This window comes from Bombina bombina, chromosome 1 (assembly GCF_027579735.1).
Source record: "Bombina bombina isolate aBomBom1 chromosome 1, aBomBom1.pri, whole genome shotgun sequence".
NCBI lineage: Eukaryota > Metazoa > Chordata > Amphibia > Anura > Bombinatoridae > Bombina > Bombina bombina.
This window is the reverse complement of record NC_069499.1, coordinates 739,304,435-739,325,879: the sequence shown is the minus strand read 5'-3', so window position 1 is coordinate 739,325,879 and position 21,445 is coordinate 739,304,435. Positions and strand designations below refer to the sequence as shown.

Here is a 21,445-nt window from a genome sequence, read left to right as displayed (position 1 = left end):
ACATTATTTTAGACTTGCATTGTACTCCTATCTAGAATTGCACTTCTAATCTTATAGATTTTTTAGATATTGTTGATATTTTAATTGTTTGCACATATTGTTCTTAAAATATTGTTCCTGTCATATTGCATCTCACCTAATGCCATTTTAGTTGTTAGCTAATACTTTGCAAGGTTTAGTGTTTTTAATGTTTATATAAATTTACTCACCTGCATATTAAAGTGTTTACATTTTTAAACAGAGCTTTATGTCTCTTTTAGTCCTTTATATAGTATAACAGTTATCATAAATTATTACATTTTATACTATCTCATTTAGTGCTCACCTTATATATTAGGTATCATATACATTTTTTATTTTCTCAATTTGCTATTAATTTAGCGCTCACCTTATTGTCTGTTTTTCATTATTATTATTTACATCTTGAGGAAGGTTGTAATTTTTAGGTGTAGCTTATATTGAGTCTTAGAAGTGTTTCCCTCATATTGTTGTTTTCTCTGGTCCTCACAGCTAGGCAGCGTGCAGAGAGGGGGCTGCAGCTAAGCAGTACACAGATCAGATGGGGTCCCCACAGCTAGGCAGCGTGCAGAGAGGGGGCTGCAGCTAAGCAGTACACAGATCAGGTGGGGTCCCCACAGCTAGGCAGCGTGCAGAGAGGGGGCTGCAGCTAAGCAGTACACAGATCAGGTGGGGTCCCCACAGCTAGGCAGCGTGCAGAGAGGGGGCTGCAGCTAAGCAGTACACAGATCAGGTGGGGTCCCCACAGCTAGGCAGCGTGCAGAGAGGGGGCTGCAGCTAAGCAGTACACAGATCAGGTGGGGTCCCCACAGCTAGGCAGCGTGCAGAGAGGGGGCTGCAGCTAAGCAGTACACAGATCAGGTGGGGTTCCCACAGCTAGACAGCGTGCAGAGAGGGGGCTGCAGCTAAGCAGTACACAGATCAGGTGGGGTCCCCACAGCTAGGCAGCGTGCAGAGAGGGGGCTGCAGCTAAGCAGTACACAGATCAGGTGGGGTTCCCACAGCTAGACAGCGTGCAGAGAGGGGGCTGCAGCTAAGCAGTACACAGATCAGGTGGGGTCCCCACAGCTAGGCAGCGTGCAGAGAGGGGGCTGCAGCTAAGCAGTACACAGATCAGGTGGGGTCCCCACAGCTAGGCAGCGTGCAGAGAGGGGGCTGCAGCTAAGCAGTACACAGATCAGGTGGGGTCCCCACAGCTAGACAGTGTGCAGAGAGGGGGCTGCAGCTAAGCAGTACACAGATCAGGTGGGGTCCCCACAGCTAGGCAGCGTGCAGAGAGGGGGCTGCAGCTAAGCAGTACACAGATCAGGTGGGGTCCCCACAGCTAGGCAGCGTGCAGAGAGGGGGCTGCAGCTAAGCTGTACACATTAACTAAGGGCTTGCTTCTATTGAGTCTTTAAAAATGGAGCAGTAAGCTACCAAAGTTGCCGACAGTTTAAAGTAGTTTACGGCTCCATTTTAGTACCAGGTTTCCATTCAAATATTTTTACGCATTGCGTGCAGTCACTTTTTTCGTGTAGATGTTAACATTGTGTTAACGCTTCCATCAGATGTTGGATTTCTTAAAAATCAATTATTTGCAATGGTATTTTTGCGTTTAACGTCTGCGCTCCTTACCTGTGATCACTTCTAAAGAGAAACAAAAACAGATGCACTTATTTATAATACGTATTTTTTAAAAATATAAGCAAATACTATTTTTTATTATAATTATATTTTCCACTTTAATAATATGTTATATGTATTGCTGCCCTAGGCATAGGTCTAGTTTGAATTCTGTAGATATGTGCTTGCATATATTTGTATATTTAAATGCATACTGATATTTCCATAAGAACATAAGTGCAACTATTCCTATACATGGGACAACAATAAATATTACATATTACAATTTTTTCTAAATTAAAACACTGTGATTATTTCCAAGTTTTTAAATTTCAGTGGGAAATAGGTCTCAAAAAGCTTAATTTTCCACTTTTACACCTAGTTGAGCTGGGTGTAGTTTTTCTCAATGTATTGACAGCCTCCGGCAGTGTATTAATGGTTTATTGCTTTCTATAGGATGCAAAAATATTTTCGACAGACGGATTCCAGCTGCCGAAATTGAGGTATATTGCGAAGCAGTTGATAAACGAAATTGCATATTTATTGGTTTGCGACCTCAGTAGCGAGCCCTAAGTCAGTCAGTCCACTTTTACACCTAGTTGAGCTGGGTGTAGTTTTTCTCAATGTATTGACAGCCTCCGGCAGTGTATTAATGGTTTATTGCTTTCTATAGGATGCAAAAATATTTTCGACAGACGGATTCCAGCTGCCGAAATTGAGGTATATTGCGAAGCAGTTGATAAACGAAATTGCATATTTATTGGTTTGCGACCTCAGTAGCGAGCCCTAAGTCAGTTACCTGCTTAGGGAACGGTGCCCCCGGCTTAGTCCTTCCCCTGCCATTCACAAACCAAGAAAAAATGTGTTGCGACCCAGTTTGAAGAACCCTGCTGTCATGTTCTTTGAAACTAAAACCTATTAAAATAGCTTGCAGGTAAAATCAGGTGTCATTATTTTATCACTTTCTGTACACAGATATGCTTCCTTTTCTAATATCTGTTTGTATACCAAAGCCCAATACTTACAGAGAAAAATGGAATATTAACATTTTATTACTTATTTCTCCTATACCCCACTGGCAGTGTAATTTCCTCTGATGGCTGTTTAGATAGCTTGTCAATAGTCTATACCTAAAGGGACATTAATTTTTTTCTTCTTTCGTGATTCAGATAGAGCATGCAATTTTAAATAACTTTCCAATTTACTTCTATTAGCTAATTTACTTCTATTAGCTAATTTGTTTTGTTCTTTTAGTATCCTTTGTTGAAAAGGATACCTAGGTGGGCTCAGGAGACGTGGATTGGTGGCTGCACATATATACCTCATGTTTTTGGCTCACCTGGTGTTCATCTAGTGCAATGTTGCTTTTTCAACAAAAGATACAAAGAGACAGCATTAGATAAAAGTAGATTGCAAAGTTTAGATTGTTATGTTCTATCTGAAGCATGAAAAAAAGGGGTTTCATATCACTTTAAGCAGAGAAACTTCCAGTACAGGTAGGGACACCTTAGGTAAAACCAGCTATTTCAAATGCCAAAATGAGGGTAAAGGAGCTACTTGTAAACAATTTAATACACTCAGTCAGTAACAATAAATTGAAGGGGAGAACATTTTAGGGTAAACTGTCCCTTAAATTGGCCCCAGCAGATGCAATAGGATTAGGAACGGCAAAACTATGGAGATTTGCAAACAAATTATTGCGGCAATCCTTGTGTGGTTTGGCTCCTCCAAATGAGGCTAGTGGTGGCTGGAGTTTGATTATTGAAAATCAATTGCAGCAAGCAAAGTGTTAATGCATTCAATTTTTTTCATGTTCAGTTGCAAGACTGCTGGAAACTCTTGTAATTACAAGGTGTTTACTGTTACCTTAACGAACAATAACGCTAGATGTACATTGTGTTACATACTTATTTTGTGAACCAGCTCATTCTTGCAATCTACATCATTTGAATGTCTATACAGCGGTTCAAAACCGACTAACAGGCTCACCCATTAAAGGGACACTGTACCCAAAAATTTTCTTTTGTGATTCAGATAGAGCATGCAATTTTAAGCAACTTTCTAATTTACTCCTATTATCAATTTTTCTTCATTCTCTTTCTATCATTATATGAAAAAGAAGGCATCTAAACTTTTTTCTTGGTTCAGAACTCTGGACAGCAGTTTTTGATTGGTGGATGAATTAATCCACCAATCAGCAAGGACAACCTAGGTTGTTCACCAAAAATGGGCCGGCATCTAAACTTACATTTTTGCATTTCAAATAAAGATACCAAGAGAATAAAGAACATTTGATAATAGGAGAAAATTAGAAAGTTGCTTAAAATGCCATGCTCTATCTGAATCACAAAAGAAAAAAATTGGGTTCAGTGTCCCTTTAAGTAACAAATGTCTTGTATTCTTCCTTAGAGCCCGGTTCTCTAAAGCTCACTGGTATGGTGAGATTATGTAAGAAGTTTAATCAGTACTTCTCAATAATAAAAAACATTTAGTTTGAGAGCTGTTTATTTCCTTAAGTGGGTGAAGGTGAAACATTACAATAAAATGCTAAACAAAACAGTTTTTGCATGATTTCTCTCCGTGTTGCAAGGTTTGATAATCAGGCCTCTATACTTTAGGGGGTCAATTTATTAAAGTGCGGACGGACATGATAAGATGTAGCATACCATGTCCGCCGCACGTCGATAAATGCATACACTGTCGGCATTTATCATTGCACCAGCAGTTCTTGTGAACTGCTGGTGCAATGCTACCCCCTGCAGATTCACGCTAGCAGGGGGTGTCAATCAACCTGATTGTATTCAATCGGGTTGATTTCTGTCCGCTGCCTCAGAGCAGGCGGACAGGTTATGGAGCAGCGGTCTTTAGACCAATGTTTCATAACTTGTTTCTGGCGAGCCTTCAGGCTCTCCGGAAACACGGGGCATCAAGCTCCGTACGGAGCTTGATAAATTGACCCCTAGGAGTGGACGGTCAAACTGATGTTTACAGTCACATCTGCAATAGGTTTAAATACCATATCCATTCCTTTTTTTTCTTACCAGTAGACATCAAATATAATAAAATAGGTAATATTTTTGTAACGATAAAATTGGAAGCCGGACTTTATAAATGAATCAATTCAAGGGAAGGGGCCGCAATTTAGATAAAAGTTTCATTCACATAATTAGATATTCGTAAAAAGCAATGTTTATAATAAGACTGTTGGTCTTATATGGGCTAAATGTCTGATACAGTACATTAGGCTTTATGTTATCACTTGATTTTATGTATGAGATGTAGTATGTGTTCTGTAATCACTGCAAACCTGCAATGTATGTCTGTCCTAAAGGAAACATGTAGTAATTTGTTAAATGAATCACTTTCAGAGCTAGAAATAATTTTTCTAGTTACTTGAAGGAATATAGAATATTTTCAGGTGTTCCTAGCAGTAAAGTCTTTAAATTGTGGCATTACATCTTTCTGTTTTCTGTGTTGAAAGTGTACTGCATATTCTAAGCAATGCCAGAAATTATCACTACGCTACAGCAGATAGGAATGAAATTTTAACTCTTGTAGCACTATAGGCTAAATTTCACTTGTCAGTTGTTATGAATTTCTTTGATGTAGTCATGCGTTAGTCTTGCTTTCAGATGAACATACTATGTCTGTGTTTGCAGAATTTTCTTAACACACAACACAATGAGATCAAAAGACAACCAGATACACAATGTAACCAAGAATTTATATACTTTATTAAAAGATCAAAAAATAAACAACAATATAGAAGTAACATACTAAAATGAGTAGCATTATGCACATTTCTAAAGCACATACAAGCACTATAGCGATATAATCTGGCAAAACAAAAAAAAGAAATTCAGAAGCTTACACCATGTCAGTAGCAGATGAGGGAATGGTTACAATTAATACTGAACCCTAACCTTGTCTTAATTACTCAGCATGCCCATTACATATAGAGCTTTTATTTTGGACTGTGTTACAAAATGCGTGCACATTCCATTACTGCTGGAGATACGCATTTCTGTGTGCCTCTAGCAGTGAACACATAGAAAAGAATGATTTGGCATATCGAGTGCTGCCCTTTTGTTACCCAATAACATTTTTTATTTATTTATTGTTGTTAATATGTTAGGCTCTACCACATGCGTTCATTAACAGTTATGTATAAAATATTATCAATTTATAGAATTCCTACAGATTATATGAGAACAGTAATTTACAAAGTAATATCAAGGTTTTTCTGGTAGCTGTTCAATGAGACACGTACAAGGGCAGGGAACACAGATTTACACACACGTCTCCTCTAAAATGTTTTTATCTCTATATGGGAAGTCTACTTGGCCCAAGAGTGGTTTCAAACAATTATTGGATAGAGATTGAGTCATCTGGGTGCAGACTTGAGCATTAAGGGGGTGAGAGAAACAGGGACACAGATAGGAATTACATAGACAGTAGACATATACATAGGGGAGACAGCTCACAAACCAGTACAATCTCTGCAAGTGCTAGCACAATTTGTCAATCTTTCTACCAGTACAATCTCTGCAAGTGCTAGCACGATTTATCAATCTTCCTACCAGTACAATCTCTACAAGTGCTAGCACGATTTGTCAATCTTCCTACCAGTACAATCTCTGCAAGTGCTAGCACGATTTGTCAATCATCCTACCAGTACAATCTCTACAAGTGCTAGCACGATTTGTCAATCTTCCTACCAGTACAATCTCTGCAAGTGCTAGCACGATTTGTCAATCTTCCTACCAGTACAATCTCTACAAGTGCTAGCACGATTTGTCAATCTTCCTACCAGTACAATCTCTACAAGTGCTAGCACGATTTGTCAATCTTCCTACCAGTACAATCTCTACAAGTGCTAGCACGATTTGTCAATCTTCCTACCAGTACAATCTCTACAAGTGCTAGCACGATTTGTCAATCTTCCTACCAGTACAATCTCTGCAAGTGCTAGCACGATTTGTCAATCTTCCTACCAGTACAATCTCTACAAGTGCTAGCACGATTTGTCAATCTTCCTACCAGTACAATCTCTACAAGTGCTAGCACGATTTGTCAATCTTCCTACCAGTACAATTTCTGCAAGTGCTAGCACGATTTGTCAATCTTTCTACCAGTACAATCTCTACAAGTGCTAGCACGATTTGTCAATCTTCCTACCAGTACAATTTCTGCAAGTGCTAGCACGATTTGTCAATCTTCCTACCAGTACAATTTCTACAAGTGCTAGCACGATTTGTCAATCTTCCTACCAGTACAATCTCTACAAGTGCTAGCACGATTTGTCAATCTTTCTACCAGTACAATCTCTACAAGTGCTAGCACGATTTGTCAATCTTTCTACCAGTACAATCTCTACAAGTGCTAGCACGATTTGTCAATCTTCCTACCAGTACAATCTCTACAAGTGCTAGCACGATTTGTCAATCTTTCTACCAGTACAATCTCTACAAGTGCTAGCACGATTTGTCAATCTTTCTACCAGTACAATCTCTACAAGTGCTAGCCCGATTTGTCAATCTGCTGAGCATTATCTGCATAAGTCTAAATCACCTCTTTAAAAAAATCATATACTATATTTAATGCTTATAACAATTGTGAGAATTATTTGTCAAACATGCAAATCTATTTATTAAGTAACATTTTTTTTCTGGGTTTAGGGCAAACTGGATATGCCAAACTATTCTCGTTTCTTATCAACTGTAAGTTACTGAGCTTGTGTCAACATTATAACATGATTAACCCCTACACCTTCTTAGAGTTATGTTCCCCAGTTATGCAATTTTAATGACTTGCTAACATTGATGTTGGTTTTCACAATCGCATATAACTTGTTACAAAATGTTGATGACTAAATATTCTACAAACGTAAGCCTTGACGTGCATCTGATGGTTCAGTCATCCCCTCATCTGCTAGGATTTAAGAATCATGGCAACAAAATCGTTTGGCTCCCATCACTATCGTAGAGCGTCTGTGTACAGTAGATTTGAACTGGAACCTTGTAAATTTTATCAGGTTACTTCTTTCCATTGTGTGTGTGTGGCAAAAACAAGAAAAACAAATACATTGAAGCTTTAGTTTTGACATACATTTTGTTTCCTGTGAGTTCCATAAAACAGATAGACATCTATGAAAAGCAAGAGGTTGAAGATCACTAGCAAATCATTGTCTGTATCAGTAATGTTAGTGCAAAATGATTGTCATGTGTTGTGAAAATTACAAATTACTTCTGAAACATATCTCTAAGAAAAAAATGTTCCCCTAAGGAAAATGTCTGTTCTCTTGCAAGTCAGTTAATGTATAGTTTCAATAAAATAACATTGGTTTTGAAACCTAAATCATGCAATTCAGAACTTTAAGAGTAAATTAAAAGTACAAAGGTTTACATTGAACTTCGTGCACATGGAATATTATTGTGTAACCCAGTAGTTCCTAAGCTATTTTAGTCTGACGCATGCTTTGCTCCATTTTAATTTTTGTGTGACAATTCTAATTTAGTGTTTAGATTTCATAAATGAAGATGAAAATATTTTGAGCTAAGAAAGTATGTATAAATAATCTTACACAGTGTGTGTCACTAAAGACTTTTTGAGACTAAATTTATGCTCAAAGCAATCTTTTTTTTTTTGTGACACCCCAGAATGTCCGAACACCTACATTGAGAATCCCTGACACTATTTATGTGATTTTAACACAAAGATGGCAGAGGTTTTGAAAAATAATCCATGTTGTGTAATATGTCCCTGCTAGTATTATTAAAAGTGGTAAATACACACTATAAATGCATAAAATGGAAGCCATCCCCTTTCAAGTGGATTTATGTTCGAGGTATTTTTAACTTCACATTATAGTAATTTGCCCAAATGGATTCAGATGAGTTTTATATTTGGACAATAATTTATATTACTCTAAATCCTTAATCTAGGTGCCAAACTAAATCAGCCATGGAGCCAAGGACACTTATGTGACTGAAAACAACTTTAATTACTATAAATTTAATAAAAAGTAAAAAAAAGATAACTGACAGATTTTCGCAAGTAACAGACAAAATCCTTCTGTTAGCAAAGGACTTAAATTATTTGCTAGTGATCTCCAGACATCTATGGTTCATAAATTGCACTGAAGATGCCTCCCATAAAGAGATGTTGAATCCAGTATTGGAAGACTATGTAGTAATTAAATGATCAGTAGAACAAACCTATGCACTTTTCCTTTTTAATGTATGTCAGCGCATTATAAGTTTACTTGTCCGATGAACTATTGACAGTGACTGCCATAAAAACAAAATCTCAGACATACAAGAACTAGGAAAAGCTATCTCCAGAAAACTTGACAAAATGCCACATAAACAGAAGGGCCCTGTATACATAGCTTATAGTTGTGTGACCTTTGTCATGATTTCTAGAGTGGTCTCTCATCTATGGATTTGTCAGATGATTATATGATAGGGCTACTAAACACTTAAATGTCCTTAGTCTGAAACTCCTTAGGGAGGCCAAAAAGCAAAATCTGTAACAGGTTTTCTAAATGCTGCAAATTGCCTATGCCAGCCATTTGATATGCAACATTTGCGGGTTATAGGTTTTTGGCCTCTCTAGGGATTGTGAGTCAAGCACAATTCCTCACAAAATTGGTGTTTAATCTCATTTTAACAATTTGACTCTGAGAGGGTTAAATTGATATTAAAAATCAGACATTTATTTCAAGAGAAACCTGTGTTATACTGAACTCATTATATATAGCTACATAGTAGTACAATGAACAGCATCTCTTGAGTAAAGAAACCCAAACCTTTTTATGCAGCTGAAAAGGAAAACATCTTCAGTGGTCCCTATTAAACGTGTTCTGTGTATCAGATGCTGCATATTAAACTATGGCAAGCTACAAAGCTTTTTGCAATGGCAAAGCAACATCATGCTTTCAGATATTATTTTTTTTTTTTTAATAGCAAAATGCCTTCTTTTCAACGCCTCAGTAATACCTATCTCTTTTACAAACTTTCCCTGTGTTTTTTTTTTATGGACTTTTATATTCAAAATATTTTCCAACATTTTTTTTTTTAAATTTTTCATGGACTATGTACATAAGTGCAAAAAAGGTGTGTCTCACACAATCGTACACTAACTGAATCAGTTTCATTTGCAGCATATTTGCATCTTCAACACTGTTGAAGCACCATTTCATGTACAGGGAAAAGAAGAAAAAAACTATCCCCTCCCCCGAAAAAATAACATGCAGCATTTTATAATTATACTGAGTATCTATAGTTTTCCACTAAAACCTTATTCTTGTAAACCAGCACTGCTCACACTGCCAATATGTATTGTCAGTTCTGTCAAATGAATGACAGAATATCAATCATGTGCCATTTATACGTCACTGCTTTACATTGCAATGTGTAGTTTCAAAGGCAAGGGGGGTTCTAAACATGAAACACATCATTTGTTTTACATACTTTGCTTTTATAAATTAGTATTAAAATATCCCAGCAGTTTATTTTATTTACGTTCTTATATTGCAGACAGGGAGCTGATTTTTAGTCTGAATAAGTGAATTGTTTAATGATAATGAATATGAAATGAAATTAAGGCATGTGAAAAGTTATACATTTGCATTTTTTTCCCCCCATTCATAAAATATCTGTGGAATAACCTTAATCACACAACATTTTATTTTTACAAGCTTAAAAAAAAAACCGGACTTTAAGACCCTTATTTATGCTGAAGAACATCTTCATCTTCAGACAGCTCAATCAAATAAATACAAAACACAAACATGATCATTTCTGGCAACCCGAAACTCCTTTCTTAACATCTAGAGTAATAGTCGGCCTCCATGTGCTCTATTGTTTTATTATCAGATGGTGCAGCAAAGGCCTAGATTGCTTAAAGTGTGATCTGTGAGGTGAATGTCGTGGTATTCACTAAATGATTCTCTCTGTAAACTCACAGCAATTTTATTACTAACTCTGTATACAAAGTCTTTCACTAAAGCTGAAGGCTATATCATTGTTTAGAATTTGAGTTGTCAGTGAGCATAAGCAGATAGAGTAATAGCATCAATACAACTTATTTTTTAAAGAGATATGAAACCCCAAAAAAATGTTTTGTGAGTCAGACAGAGCAATGTGCTTCTTTTGTTCATTTTTCTTTGTTCCTATAGTATTCTTTGTTTAAGCTATACCTAGGTAGGCATCTGGAGCACTAGATAGCAGAAAATAGTGCTGCCATCTAGTGCTCTTGCAAAACTGCTGCAGTATAGTGCTCAAGAAATAGGCCGGCTCTTAAAGGACCAGTCAACACATTAGATTTGCATAATCAACAAATGCAAGATAACAAGACAATGAAATAGCACTTAGTCTGAACTTTAAATGAGTAGATTTTTTTATAACAAATTTCAAAGTTATGTATATTTCCACTCCCCTTGTACCATGTGATAGCAATCAGCCAATCACAAATGCATATACGTATAGTCTGTGAATTCTTGCACATGCTCAGTAGGATCTGGTGACTCAAAAATTGTAAATATAAAGGACTGTGCACATTTTTTTTAATGGAAGTAAATTGGAAAATTGTTTAAAATTACATGCTGTATCTCAATCATGAAAATTTAATTTAACCTGAGTGTCCCTTTAAGCTTATGTCCCTGCTTTTTTACACTATGGGGCTGATTTATTAAATGTTGGACGGACATGATCTGCTGTAGTGGATCATGTCCGCCCGACATCGCTAAATATCGACAGCATACACTGTCAGCATTTATCATTGCACAAGCATTTCTAGTGAAATGCTTGTGCAATTACGCTCCCTGCACATTCGCGGCCAATCGGCCGCTAGCAGAGGGTGTCAATCATCCCGATCATATCCGATTGGGATGATTGCTGTCCTCCACCTCAGAGGTGGCGGACGAGTTAATGAGCAGCTTCTTAACATACATTTCCGAGGCTCGTGCAGAATAAGCAGCATTGACTGCTTCATAAATTGGCCCCCATAAGTAAATTAGAAAGTTGTTAAAAATTGCATGCTCTCTCTGAATCATGAAAGAAAATTGGGTTTCATAATCCTTTAAAAGAATATGAAAAACAACATTTTTCTTTCATGATTCAGATAAAGCATGTGATTTTAAACATGTTTCTTATTTACTTCCATTATGGGCCGGCCCATTTCTGGAGAACTATATGGCAGCAGTTTTGCAAGAGCAAATTTGATAATAGAAGTAAATCGAAAACCTTTTAAAAAAATGGTATGCTCTGTCATATCATATCTCTTTAAACTGCATATTTGAAATCTGTGTCTCTGTTTATTTAACATTTCTTATGCTGTAATTGTCCACGTTTTGTTAATGTTTACAAAGTGGCTATACTGTACTACTTTGTAGTGATCCTGTGTGGTGCATTTTGCTACTTTTTCTTCAACTGTTCTTTCTATGTTATTCACACACATTCTTGCTTCCTGTTCTTTACTTAGTTTAATTTAAAGGCCACCCAAAAAAGCAAAAATGGCTTCAATTCATTGCTTAAAAGTGCCAAAGATGCCATTGCCTCACACACATGCCAGGTCCTTATAATTTTGCATTCTTGCAAATTATTCCCATCTCCTATTATTTTTGTTTAAATTGGTAATTAACCTCTTAAGGACATATGACGGAATTTTTCCGTCATAAAACAATTGAGCAAACTGAAAGCTGTGTCCTTAAAGGGTTAAACTAATAACAAGTGCCTGTTCTTAAAGAATCCATCCCTAGGAAAAGATTCTTCACTGGCTGACGGTTCTATTGATGGACATTAACAAGCCCACACTAGTATTAAAACTTGTGCAGAATACTTTTTCTAAATTCCCTCTTTTATGTGAAACAATAAATGGTGTCCCTTTAAATAATTATTTTCTTCCTCTGATTCTATTCCGTGTTAACCTCTGTTGACATCTTTCTACCTCATTTTTATACTTTTAACCACCTAACTTGTTTTAACTGTTTATACAGTAATCCTCTTAAAAAACATGCTGCATTATATAAGCAATTAAACAGTTGGGAACAATACTTACTTTAGCATACGAGTGCATGGTTATTATTTAACTAATAGAAAGCAACATTTATCAACTGAATGTTGCAAATTCCTCCAAAAAAATGTGTGTAGCTAATTTGTAATCTAAACATATTGAAATATTTTAAGGTGTTTGTTTCTTGGTTCATTGTTACTGTCCACCAAATTTATACGAAAAACAGCATGGAAATGTTAAAAATATTAAAAGAAAAAAATCACTATAATTGCATAAAAGTCATAGATTACAAATATATATATATATAAAATTATATTGATGCTTTACATAAAAGTGTTATACATGGGGCTAACAAATGATATATTATATTTTTAACAGAGTATGTTTTAACCCCCTCCCACTGTTAGGACGTTCCATGCCATCCTAACCATGCTGGGCTTTAGCGCCGTTAGGACGGCATGGAATGTCCTAGCTGTTCTGCTGTACTTAAGCAGTAATGGCTTCTAACTGGGCTGGAGGGCAAGCCTAGCGTAATAGGAACTCCCCCCTAACCCGATCAAATCTTTAAAATCACACGATCGCGTGATTTCAATTTTTTACTCATTTGTTTACATCAGAACTTTCCGATGTAACAAATAAGTACCGACTGGAATGGGTTAAAGGTGTTGAAATGTTTTAGTTTTTTTTTACTCACAAAAACAAATTAGCTGAAGTCTTATTACACATTCCTTTCATAAAACAACATACACATCTATCTTCTCCTTTAATTCGACTGTTCATAGTTCTGTTAAATCAACCACGGCATTTACAAAGAAACAGAGTGCAATTCTCACGGTGAAGGATTACAAACAGAACACTTTGTCATGCAAAAGAAAAAAACAAACCTGTTGTCATATTAAATACATAGGGGGCGATTTATTCCCCCTCCCCCCCCCCCGTATTGAGCCAAATACATATGTTTGCGCACAAGCCTTTAGGCTCGCCGGTAACAGGTTCGCTGCTCCTTAACTCGTCTGCCACCTCTGAGGCGGTGGACAGCAATCCGCCCAATCGCATACAATCGGGTGGATTAACATTAGATTGGCCGCGAATCTGCAGGTTGCGGCATTGCACAAGCATTTCACAAGGAATGCTTGTGCAATGATGTATGCTGTCAGCATTTATCGATGTCTGGTGGACATGATGTCTGTCAAACACATGATAAATCGTCCCCACACTCTTTTAAAAGGACATGAAACTCAAAGTCTTTCTTTCATGTTTAGGTAGAGCATACAATTCTGAACAACTTTCCTTTTATCACATTTGCTTCATTCTCTTGGCATCCTTTGTTAAAGGTGTAGCAATGCACTACTGGGAGCTAGCTGTACACATCTGGTGAGCCAATGATAAGAAGCATATAAGTGTAGCCATCAACCAGTTCCCATCAGTGCATTGGTGCTCCTAAGTATGCTTTTTCAACAAAGGAACAAAGCAAATTAGATAATAGAAGTATACTGGAAAATTGTTTAAAACTTCATGCTCTACCTGAATCATCAAAGTTTAATTTTTAATTCTACATCTTGGCTGACAGAAAATGTTTGCAGCGCAAGCTTCCTTTAAATGTGTAAATAAATAAATGGAGTGTTTTGTTCCCTATATCACAAAACATTGGTTGATCTGGCTGAAAATTCCCATTGGCAATTTGTAGCCTAAAATTGTATAGTGTCTTTAGTGAAAGCATCTTTTTATGTGGTGCTTGGGGGTCTAAACATACTCACTGATATCTCTGTTTAGCAGTATTAAATTGTACCGTTATCAAACTCTTACTGATACACATCACTTCATTTATTTATAAAATTTATAAAAAAGGTAGCCATGTTGTGGTTTTGTTGCCATTGCAACAAGAACTTAAAATAATTATGTAACAATGAATCTATCATTGCAGGAGTATATATACCATGTTAAGCTTGTTCTTATTCTGTAAATGATGCAAACTATTTAGTTATCTATACTTTATCATGCTCTGGTGTGAACCGTATAGCATAAATAATATGAATTTGTGTGTGTGTATATATATATATATATATATATGTGTGTGTGTATGTGTGTTAAAACAACAAAAAATAGCTCCAATCCTTCAAATTTTAAATCATTAGTTACTACAGATATTAAATGTTATATAATGAACAGAAAACTCTATCTTAAATCTAACAGTAGGTAAATGAAAATATGTTATGAATTCCATATTTATAGCTAACAGTAATCTCTTTGTAGATTTCATATATTTGTATATTTACACTGGATTCAAAATAATCATAATCACCAAGAACATTAAAAAATCAGCTTATTTATGGACGAATATACCATATTTTTATGTGAAGATGAAGTAAATATGTTATCAAACTACTATTTTTTCATATATATATATATTTAGGGTTTCTGAGTACTTATCTTTTAATTATGCTTATATTAATTACAATGTTCTGTTTCTTTTAAACAATACTGATGCAAATGTTATCATATTTGCAATAAAGAATATTAAAATTTGGTTACATAGTTAAAGGGACACTAAACCCAAAAATTTTCTTTCATGATTCAGATAGATAATACAAATTTAAACAACAATCCAATTTACTTCTTTTATTTATTTTGCTTAATTTTTTAGTTATCCTTAGTTGAAGAAAAAGCAATGCACATGGGTGAGCCAATCACATGAAGCTTCTATGTGCAGCAACCAATCAGCAGCTACCGAGCCTATCTAAATATGCTTTTCAGCAAAGAATATTAAGAGGATAAAACAAATTAGATAATAGAAGTAAATTAGAAAGTTGCTTAAAATGACATGCTCTTTCTAAATCATGAAAGAAAAAATTTGGGTTTCATGTCCCTTTAAAATGTGTAACTAGCTGCATTTACGATATCAGGATCTTTGCTTTCAAACTACAGGCATGTCTTAAGTCTACTAATTGGTTAACACTGAATTCTCAGCCTTAAAGGGCAAGAGACATTAGCTAATTTTCTCCAGTTATAAAGGTAAATACATTCTGAGGATCCTGATCACATCTTGGATATAAGAGGAACTTCTTTAAGAGCAAACACAAATAACAGATGTGCAGTAATGTAAAATGCCAAGTTCCAGACCAAATAATAACATTCCAAGGACAATCAAACCAAAATAAATACCGTTAAAAAATGAAGACTGCACTGCATCAATCCAATTTTTCTTTCAAAATTTGTTAAAAGATCAAATGATCCTAGTGACAGCTTGAGGACTGTGCATATTAAGGAGTTCCTCACTGTAATTTTACACACACAGCAGCATCAGTGTATAAAAGAGTCTTACATCGCAGGCCAGGAAGAAGAAAGAACATTGACCTATCCATGTAGATTAAGCTGGCATTTTCTAGCATTCAGCTCATCTTCTATTTTATTTAAAGGAACACTGAACCCATTTTTTTTTCTTTTGTGATTCAGATAGAGCATGGAATTTTAAGCAACGTTCTAATTTACTTCTATTATCAATTATTCTTCATTCTCTTGCTATCTTTATTTGAAAAAGAAGGCACCTAAGCTTTTTTTTGGTTCAGACTTTGGACAGCACTTTTTATTGGTGGATGAATTTATCCACCAATCATCAAGAACAACCCAGGTTGTTCACCAATAATGGGCCGGCATCTAAACTTACATTCTTGCATTTCAAATAAAGATACCAAGAGAATGAAGAAAGTTTGATAATAGGAGTAAATTAGAAAGTTGCTTAAAATGTCATGCTCTATCTGAATCACAAAAGAAAACATTTGGGTTCAGTGTCCCTTTAAGGTTTAAGAAGTTTGAACATTCAAGTGTAAATGCATGTATAATCCCTGCTGTGTTTTTTTTTTTTTTTAAATAAATTTAGTATAGGATTTATATAAAACTGGGTATTTTGCTTTCTAGCCTGTTATGAGATTAAGACAGAAATCCATCTGCTACCCATGAGCCAGGAGTAAAATGCTGTCTTAATTTGGTGGTTCTAATAAACAATTACTTATACCTTCTGCGTGCCCTGCGAACCTGATTACTTCATAAGAACTTATGATTAGAGGCTTAAGGGGGCCATTGATGGGAGAGAAAAATACTTGCTTTTCTCTAGTGCATCAACATCACTAAATCATGTGATCAATAAACAGTGGTCACATGACTAAGAGCCATGAAAATGAAATGGATGCATGACCCACTTATGTTGTTATATGATGAACAGAAATATATGTTTGAGGTATTTGTAATTAAAGGTCTTAAAAAAGAAACCCAAATATTTCCTAATAACTAAAAAATGTATATTATTACAAAGGGCAATAATATGTATTCTGTCAACAATGTTCACTAAAAACTTATTTTGTCTCTAATGAAAACAGAGTTTTATTTATTTTTTTATTAAAAAAAAATAGAAATACTTTAATTTCTTTACCAGTCCTTATACTGGTGTGTTTTATATCCTGTCCTAAAAGACTGATGCAATTGCAAATCTAATTACAAATTAAAAATATGGCTGATAATTAAAAATCATATGTTACAAATTTTAAAAAAACACTGTACTTTTTTTTTCACTTTTTTTTTTTTTTTCATTTTGAAACTCACTAACTCACATCTAATTACATTACCATTCAGAGCCAATTATCTTAACATGACTTGTGAAAGCCAAAATAAGTTAAGGTTACAAGGTTATTCCCTCCTAAAGACCCGTTATATCCAAATGTCAGCATTCTTGCATATTCATTGCATAAGGCTGAGAGAAATGGACAAACAGAAATAACTTTGGATAAATAACAAGAGGACTAAAAAAAATAATTAATATTGATTTTTTTTTTTAAACATAAAGCACTTACATATCCAAAAACATTTTTAGAGTCACTGATTTTGTGACTTAAAAAGGGAATAAAAGGAACAAATTCAGGACGTTTAAAGTCCGGCGACATATATATATATACGTATATATATATATATAGTTATGTTTCTATGAACATAGAATGTTTGAGTCATTGCGCAACTCTTTAGTGCTACCTCAAAAAGGCATTTTTTTTCTCTTTTGCCTCAAGTTTTCAGTTTTGTTGAGGAATTTAGTGCTTCAAACTCTCAATTCTTATATTTACAATTGGAATTCCACCAGAAACATTTAAGAACGTTTTGATTCCTGGCAAATTTACCCTGAATATCTCTTATTGAAGTTCTTCAGTATAACATCTATGCTTATTTTCATGCCCTTTAAGTGAGGTTAGATCATTTTTCAATGTAAGTGAATCCTACAGGAGTTATGTCTTGTTTAACATGTATTCTCTTTAGATATAGTAAATACATACACATAAGTGTGTGTATGTATATATATATATATACTGTATATATAAAGAGAGATAAATAGAGGCACAACAATTACTGCACTTGTAACAAAAAAAATACATTTTATAAAGTGATATTTTATATTTTTGTTACAAATCCATTGAGTGTAGTAATTTTAGTGGTTACCTATTGCGGTACCTGCTCCCTGGTGGATTTTGCTGAGTGTGAATACAGATCATCACCCACAATTTATATATATATATATATATATATATATATATATATATATATATATATATATATATATATATATAGTGGGTTAACTGCAGTAATATACATCAAAGAACTCCCACAAAGATTACATTAATAATGACTACTCCAAAGAGCCTTAGATTTCCTACCCTACGTGGAATGAAGTGGGAATTGTTTATATGAGTATATTTCTATGGAAACAGTTCTCAGATCGCTGTACTGGTGACTGCAGCGTTATTGTCATGACTTCATGCTGGTTTATGTCTGGCAGCCCCTCTGAGAGGTTATCAAAATGTTGTAGTTTAAATCCAAGAAAACCCCCTTATCAAATTATTTATTATAAAAATAATAAGATGAAACAGCATGGCAGCTGGTATCTAAAGTCTTAACTGATCAACTTATTATTAATTCCTGCTCACTGATGATGACTATTACTGAAAAAACCTCTAAGTTTACATTCTATATACATCTTTGCCAGATGTTTAATATACAGGTATATATTTATATAGAAAAACCATTACAATAAGGTGTCAGAACATGAAATAAAACTATTTAGCACTAAAAAAAACAAACATTTTTATCATCCCTTAAATTCACAAAGCCATAAACCATTTGGAAACATCCGCTCTGGTTCAACCACACTCTTCCTTATTGAGGCACTGGCACAGGTTGTGCAAAACTCATTTTGATAACAAAAAATACTATAATTAGTTCACTTTTTTGTTACAATAAATTTAGTAGTATTCTGGAAAACAGGAATCAAAGTGACAGAATTTAAAAAGTGTCTAAAATATGAATGAATATTACATTTAGTTTGATACAGAGGTTTTCTTAAAACCTTTAAAATGTTGCTTTTGTTTCTGTGTTTTAAAAGTAAAGAGGGGTCGACAACATTTTAACGTTGATGTTTTAGAAATGTCTCAGAGGAAATGAACTATATAGACTGCTTTAAAGGGAAACAATATTAGTTATATCAGGTGATTTTCAGCTGTGCGCTGTATAAGGAAGGAGGGAATAGAATGTATGGGCATATAAGACCTTGACATTGTTTATTCAGTATATGGTAATGCTGTCTTCCCATTTGAGTGGTACTTGGTCGCCAATAAAAGCAAACTGGTTAAAATAAGTAATTCATTTTATTGACTATTACAATAAATTAATTAGTACTTGCTAATCATTAAAATAAGTGCACCACATATCTTTTTACACCCAGGACATGCAGCAGTAACATACATCTATCATGCATACTGAATGACTTGCTATCTGCTGCAGGGATGGATTAACATCTATGCTGGCATCAGTTACAGAATACCCATGAACCCCATGTCTTATACCCTGGCTAGTACTTAGCTGCTAGCCTGCACAAGACATACAGTTTGATGAATAGCTAGCAGAGGTGCATCTCATTGGCCCCTAGACAATTGTCAATTTTGCTCTTTACAAAACCCATCATAGGGCTAATGGCACAGTGATCTAATAGAGCTGCATGTTTCAGTCTCACGTTATGTTTTTCTTCCTTGCATCATAAGGATGGGGACATTGGATATGGAGAGACAACAGTGGTATTGCCCAATGCTTTCACCTGTCCCTGTGAGCTCAGCAGCGGAGATCAGAAGACTTAGCTTTTATAGGTTTTGAAATGAAGTGCATTGAATTTAAAATTCCGCAAGTAGCTTTCTGGTGTGCTTTGAAAAAAAGACATATTTGACAATTTAAAAACAAAACAAAGCCTTCAAGATAAAGCTGTCCTTCATCTGTAAAGAATTTGAATGTTAGGCAAGGTTTTACCCTGAAAAGTTACAGACACTACCTTGCAGAAATGGGAAGACATGTTCACAACATACTGAATAGGGTTCATTTGAAAATAAAATGATAAAAACCAAAAATCCATTTATAATGGCATTTATGATATAAACCGTTTGTATATTTTTTTTTATAGTTTTGTTCCCACACATACAGACATCATTTTTAAAAGTTTTAAAAAATATGTCCTTTAAAAAAATTAAAATCATAATCTATTCATTCATTAACCTCCTTTCATAAAGGAGGGGCTGATAAGTCCTTAAAATATATTTTTGACTCCTTTCAAAACCACCTTGTCACCTGTTTGGCATAATACCACAAATATTACAAAAAAAACAACAACACTTATTAAGCACAATGAGATAACAAAACAAAAATCAAAAACAAAAAACATCTTGGGTATACTTGATAATGATGCACACATAAAAAATGAATTGACTACAATGTAAACAAAACAGTAAGTTAACACTTTAAACATGAATCCATCAAACAATATTCAGTAAACTATTTGTCCACTGTGTGTACTCCATTAGAATGGTACACATAGAATGATTACATGTATTAAAAGTAAATGTATTACAAAAGTCTATTATAGTATCCTACTTTTATAACTGTTTTATGAGATTGTTTTTTTTTCCTTTATTATTTTTTATATATATATTTATTTTATTTTTTCATAGTGCTGTTTTCAGACATTCCCATGGTTTTGAATTTTTTTGGTTAACATGAAGGCTGCAGCAGGCTTACTGTAGCGGTGGCAGACGATGTCAGAAGAGAGTATTTACAGAAAGGCCAAGTGCAGCTTCCCACAGACAAATTCTGGTGCTCCACAATTCTGCTGTTTAGAATTTCAACATGGTCTACTAGAGATGAGGGGGGAAAAAACCCAGATATTAGAGGTTACAATGAAAGCACTTAGCATGTCTTGCATGGTAATGAAACAGGGAAAAAAGTATGAAACATTATTATGAAAGAAATTAACTTCATATAGCTTTAATTACAATTTAAATACAGCCAATTTAAATTTAGACGTGCACTGGAGAGAGCACTTCCAAAGGTCATTCAACTCTCAATCCATTTACTACTCTTACAATGTCTTTAGGAATCAATTCCTGACCAATAGGAAACTAAACTACTTGCATGGTTCTGATTGGACGAAATACAATATACCCGAGGTATGAGTTACAATGTAGATATCATTTTGTAGAAAAATAAAATAAATAAACTGATGCACACGTTTTGTTATTTGACCAAGGCAAATTTATACAATAAGCCCATCAGTCTTTATCTAGTTAAATGGACATGAAACACATGATTCAGATAGAAGGTACAATGAAAAAACAAAAAACTTTCTAATTTACTTTTTGTATCAAATTTACTTTGTTCTCTTGGAATCGTTTGCTGAAGACCATTTCTAGGTAGGTAGGCTCTGCAGCATGCATGTCTGGAACATTATATG

General features: G+C 34.9%; 1 protein-coding gene across 4 annotated transcripts in view; it reads right to left on the bottom strand.

Annotated features, from left to right (window-relative positions):
• Positions 1-5,335: 5,335 nt before the first annotated feature.
• LOC128645924 (muscleblind-like protein 2) overlaps positions 5,336-21,445 on the bottom strand; it is a 310,829-nt gene continuing 294,719 nt past the window's right edge. Inside the window, exon 7 of one of the 4 annotated variants that reach the window (XM_053699259.1) lies at positions 5,336-20,849. In XM_053699259.1, coding sequence (XP_053555234.1) covers positions 20,707-20,849 — 143 coding nt within the window. In that variant the 3' untranslated portion in view covers positions 5,336-20,706. The remainder of the gene's footprint in view (positions 20,850-21,445) is intronic. The other 3 variants (XM_053699260.1, XM_053699258.1, XM_053699261.1) reach the window with 3 other exon arrangements.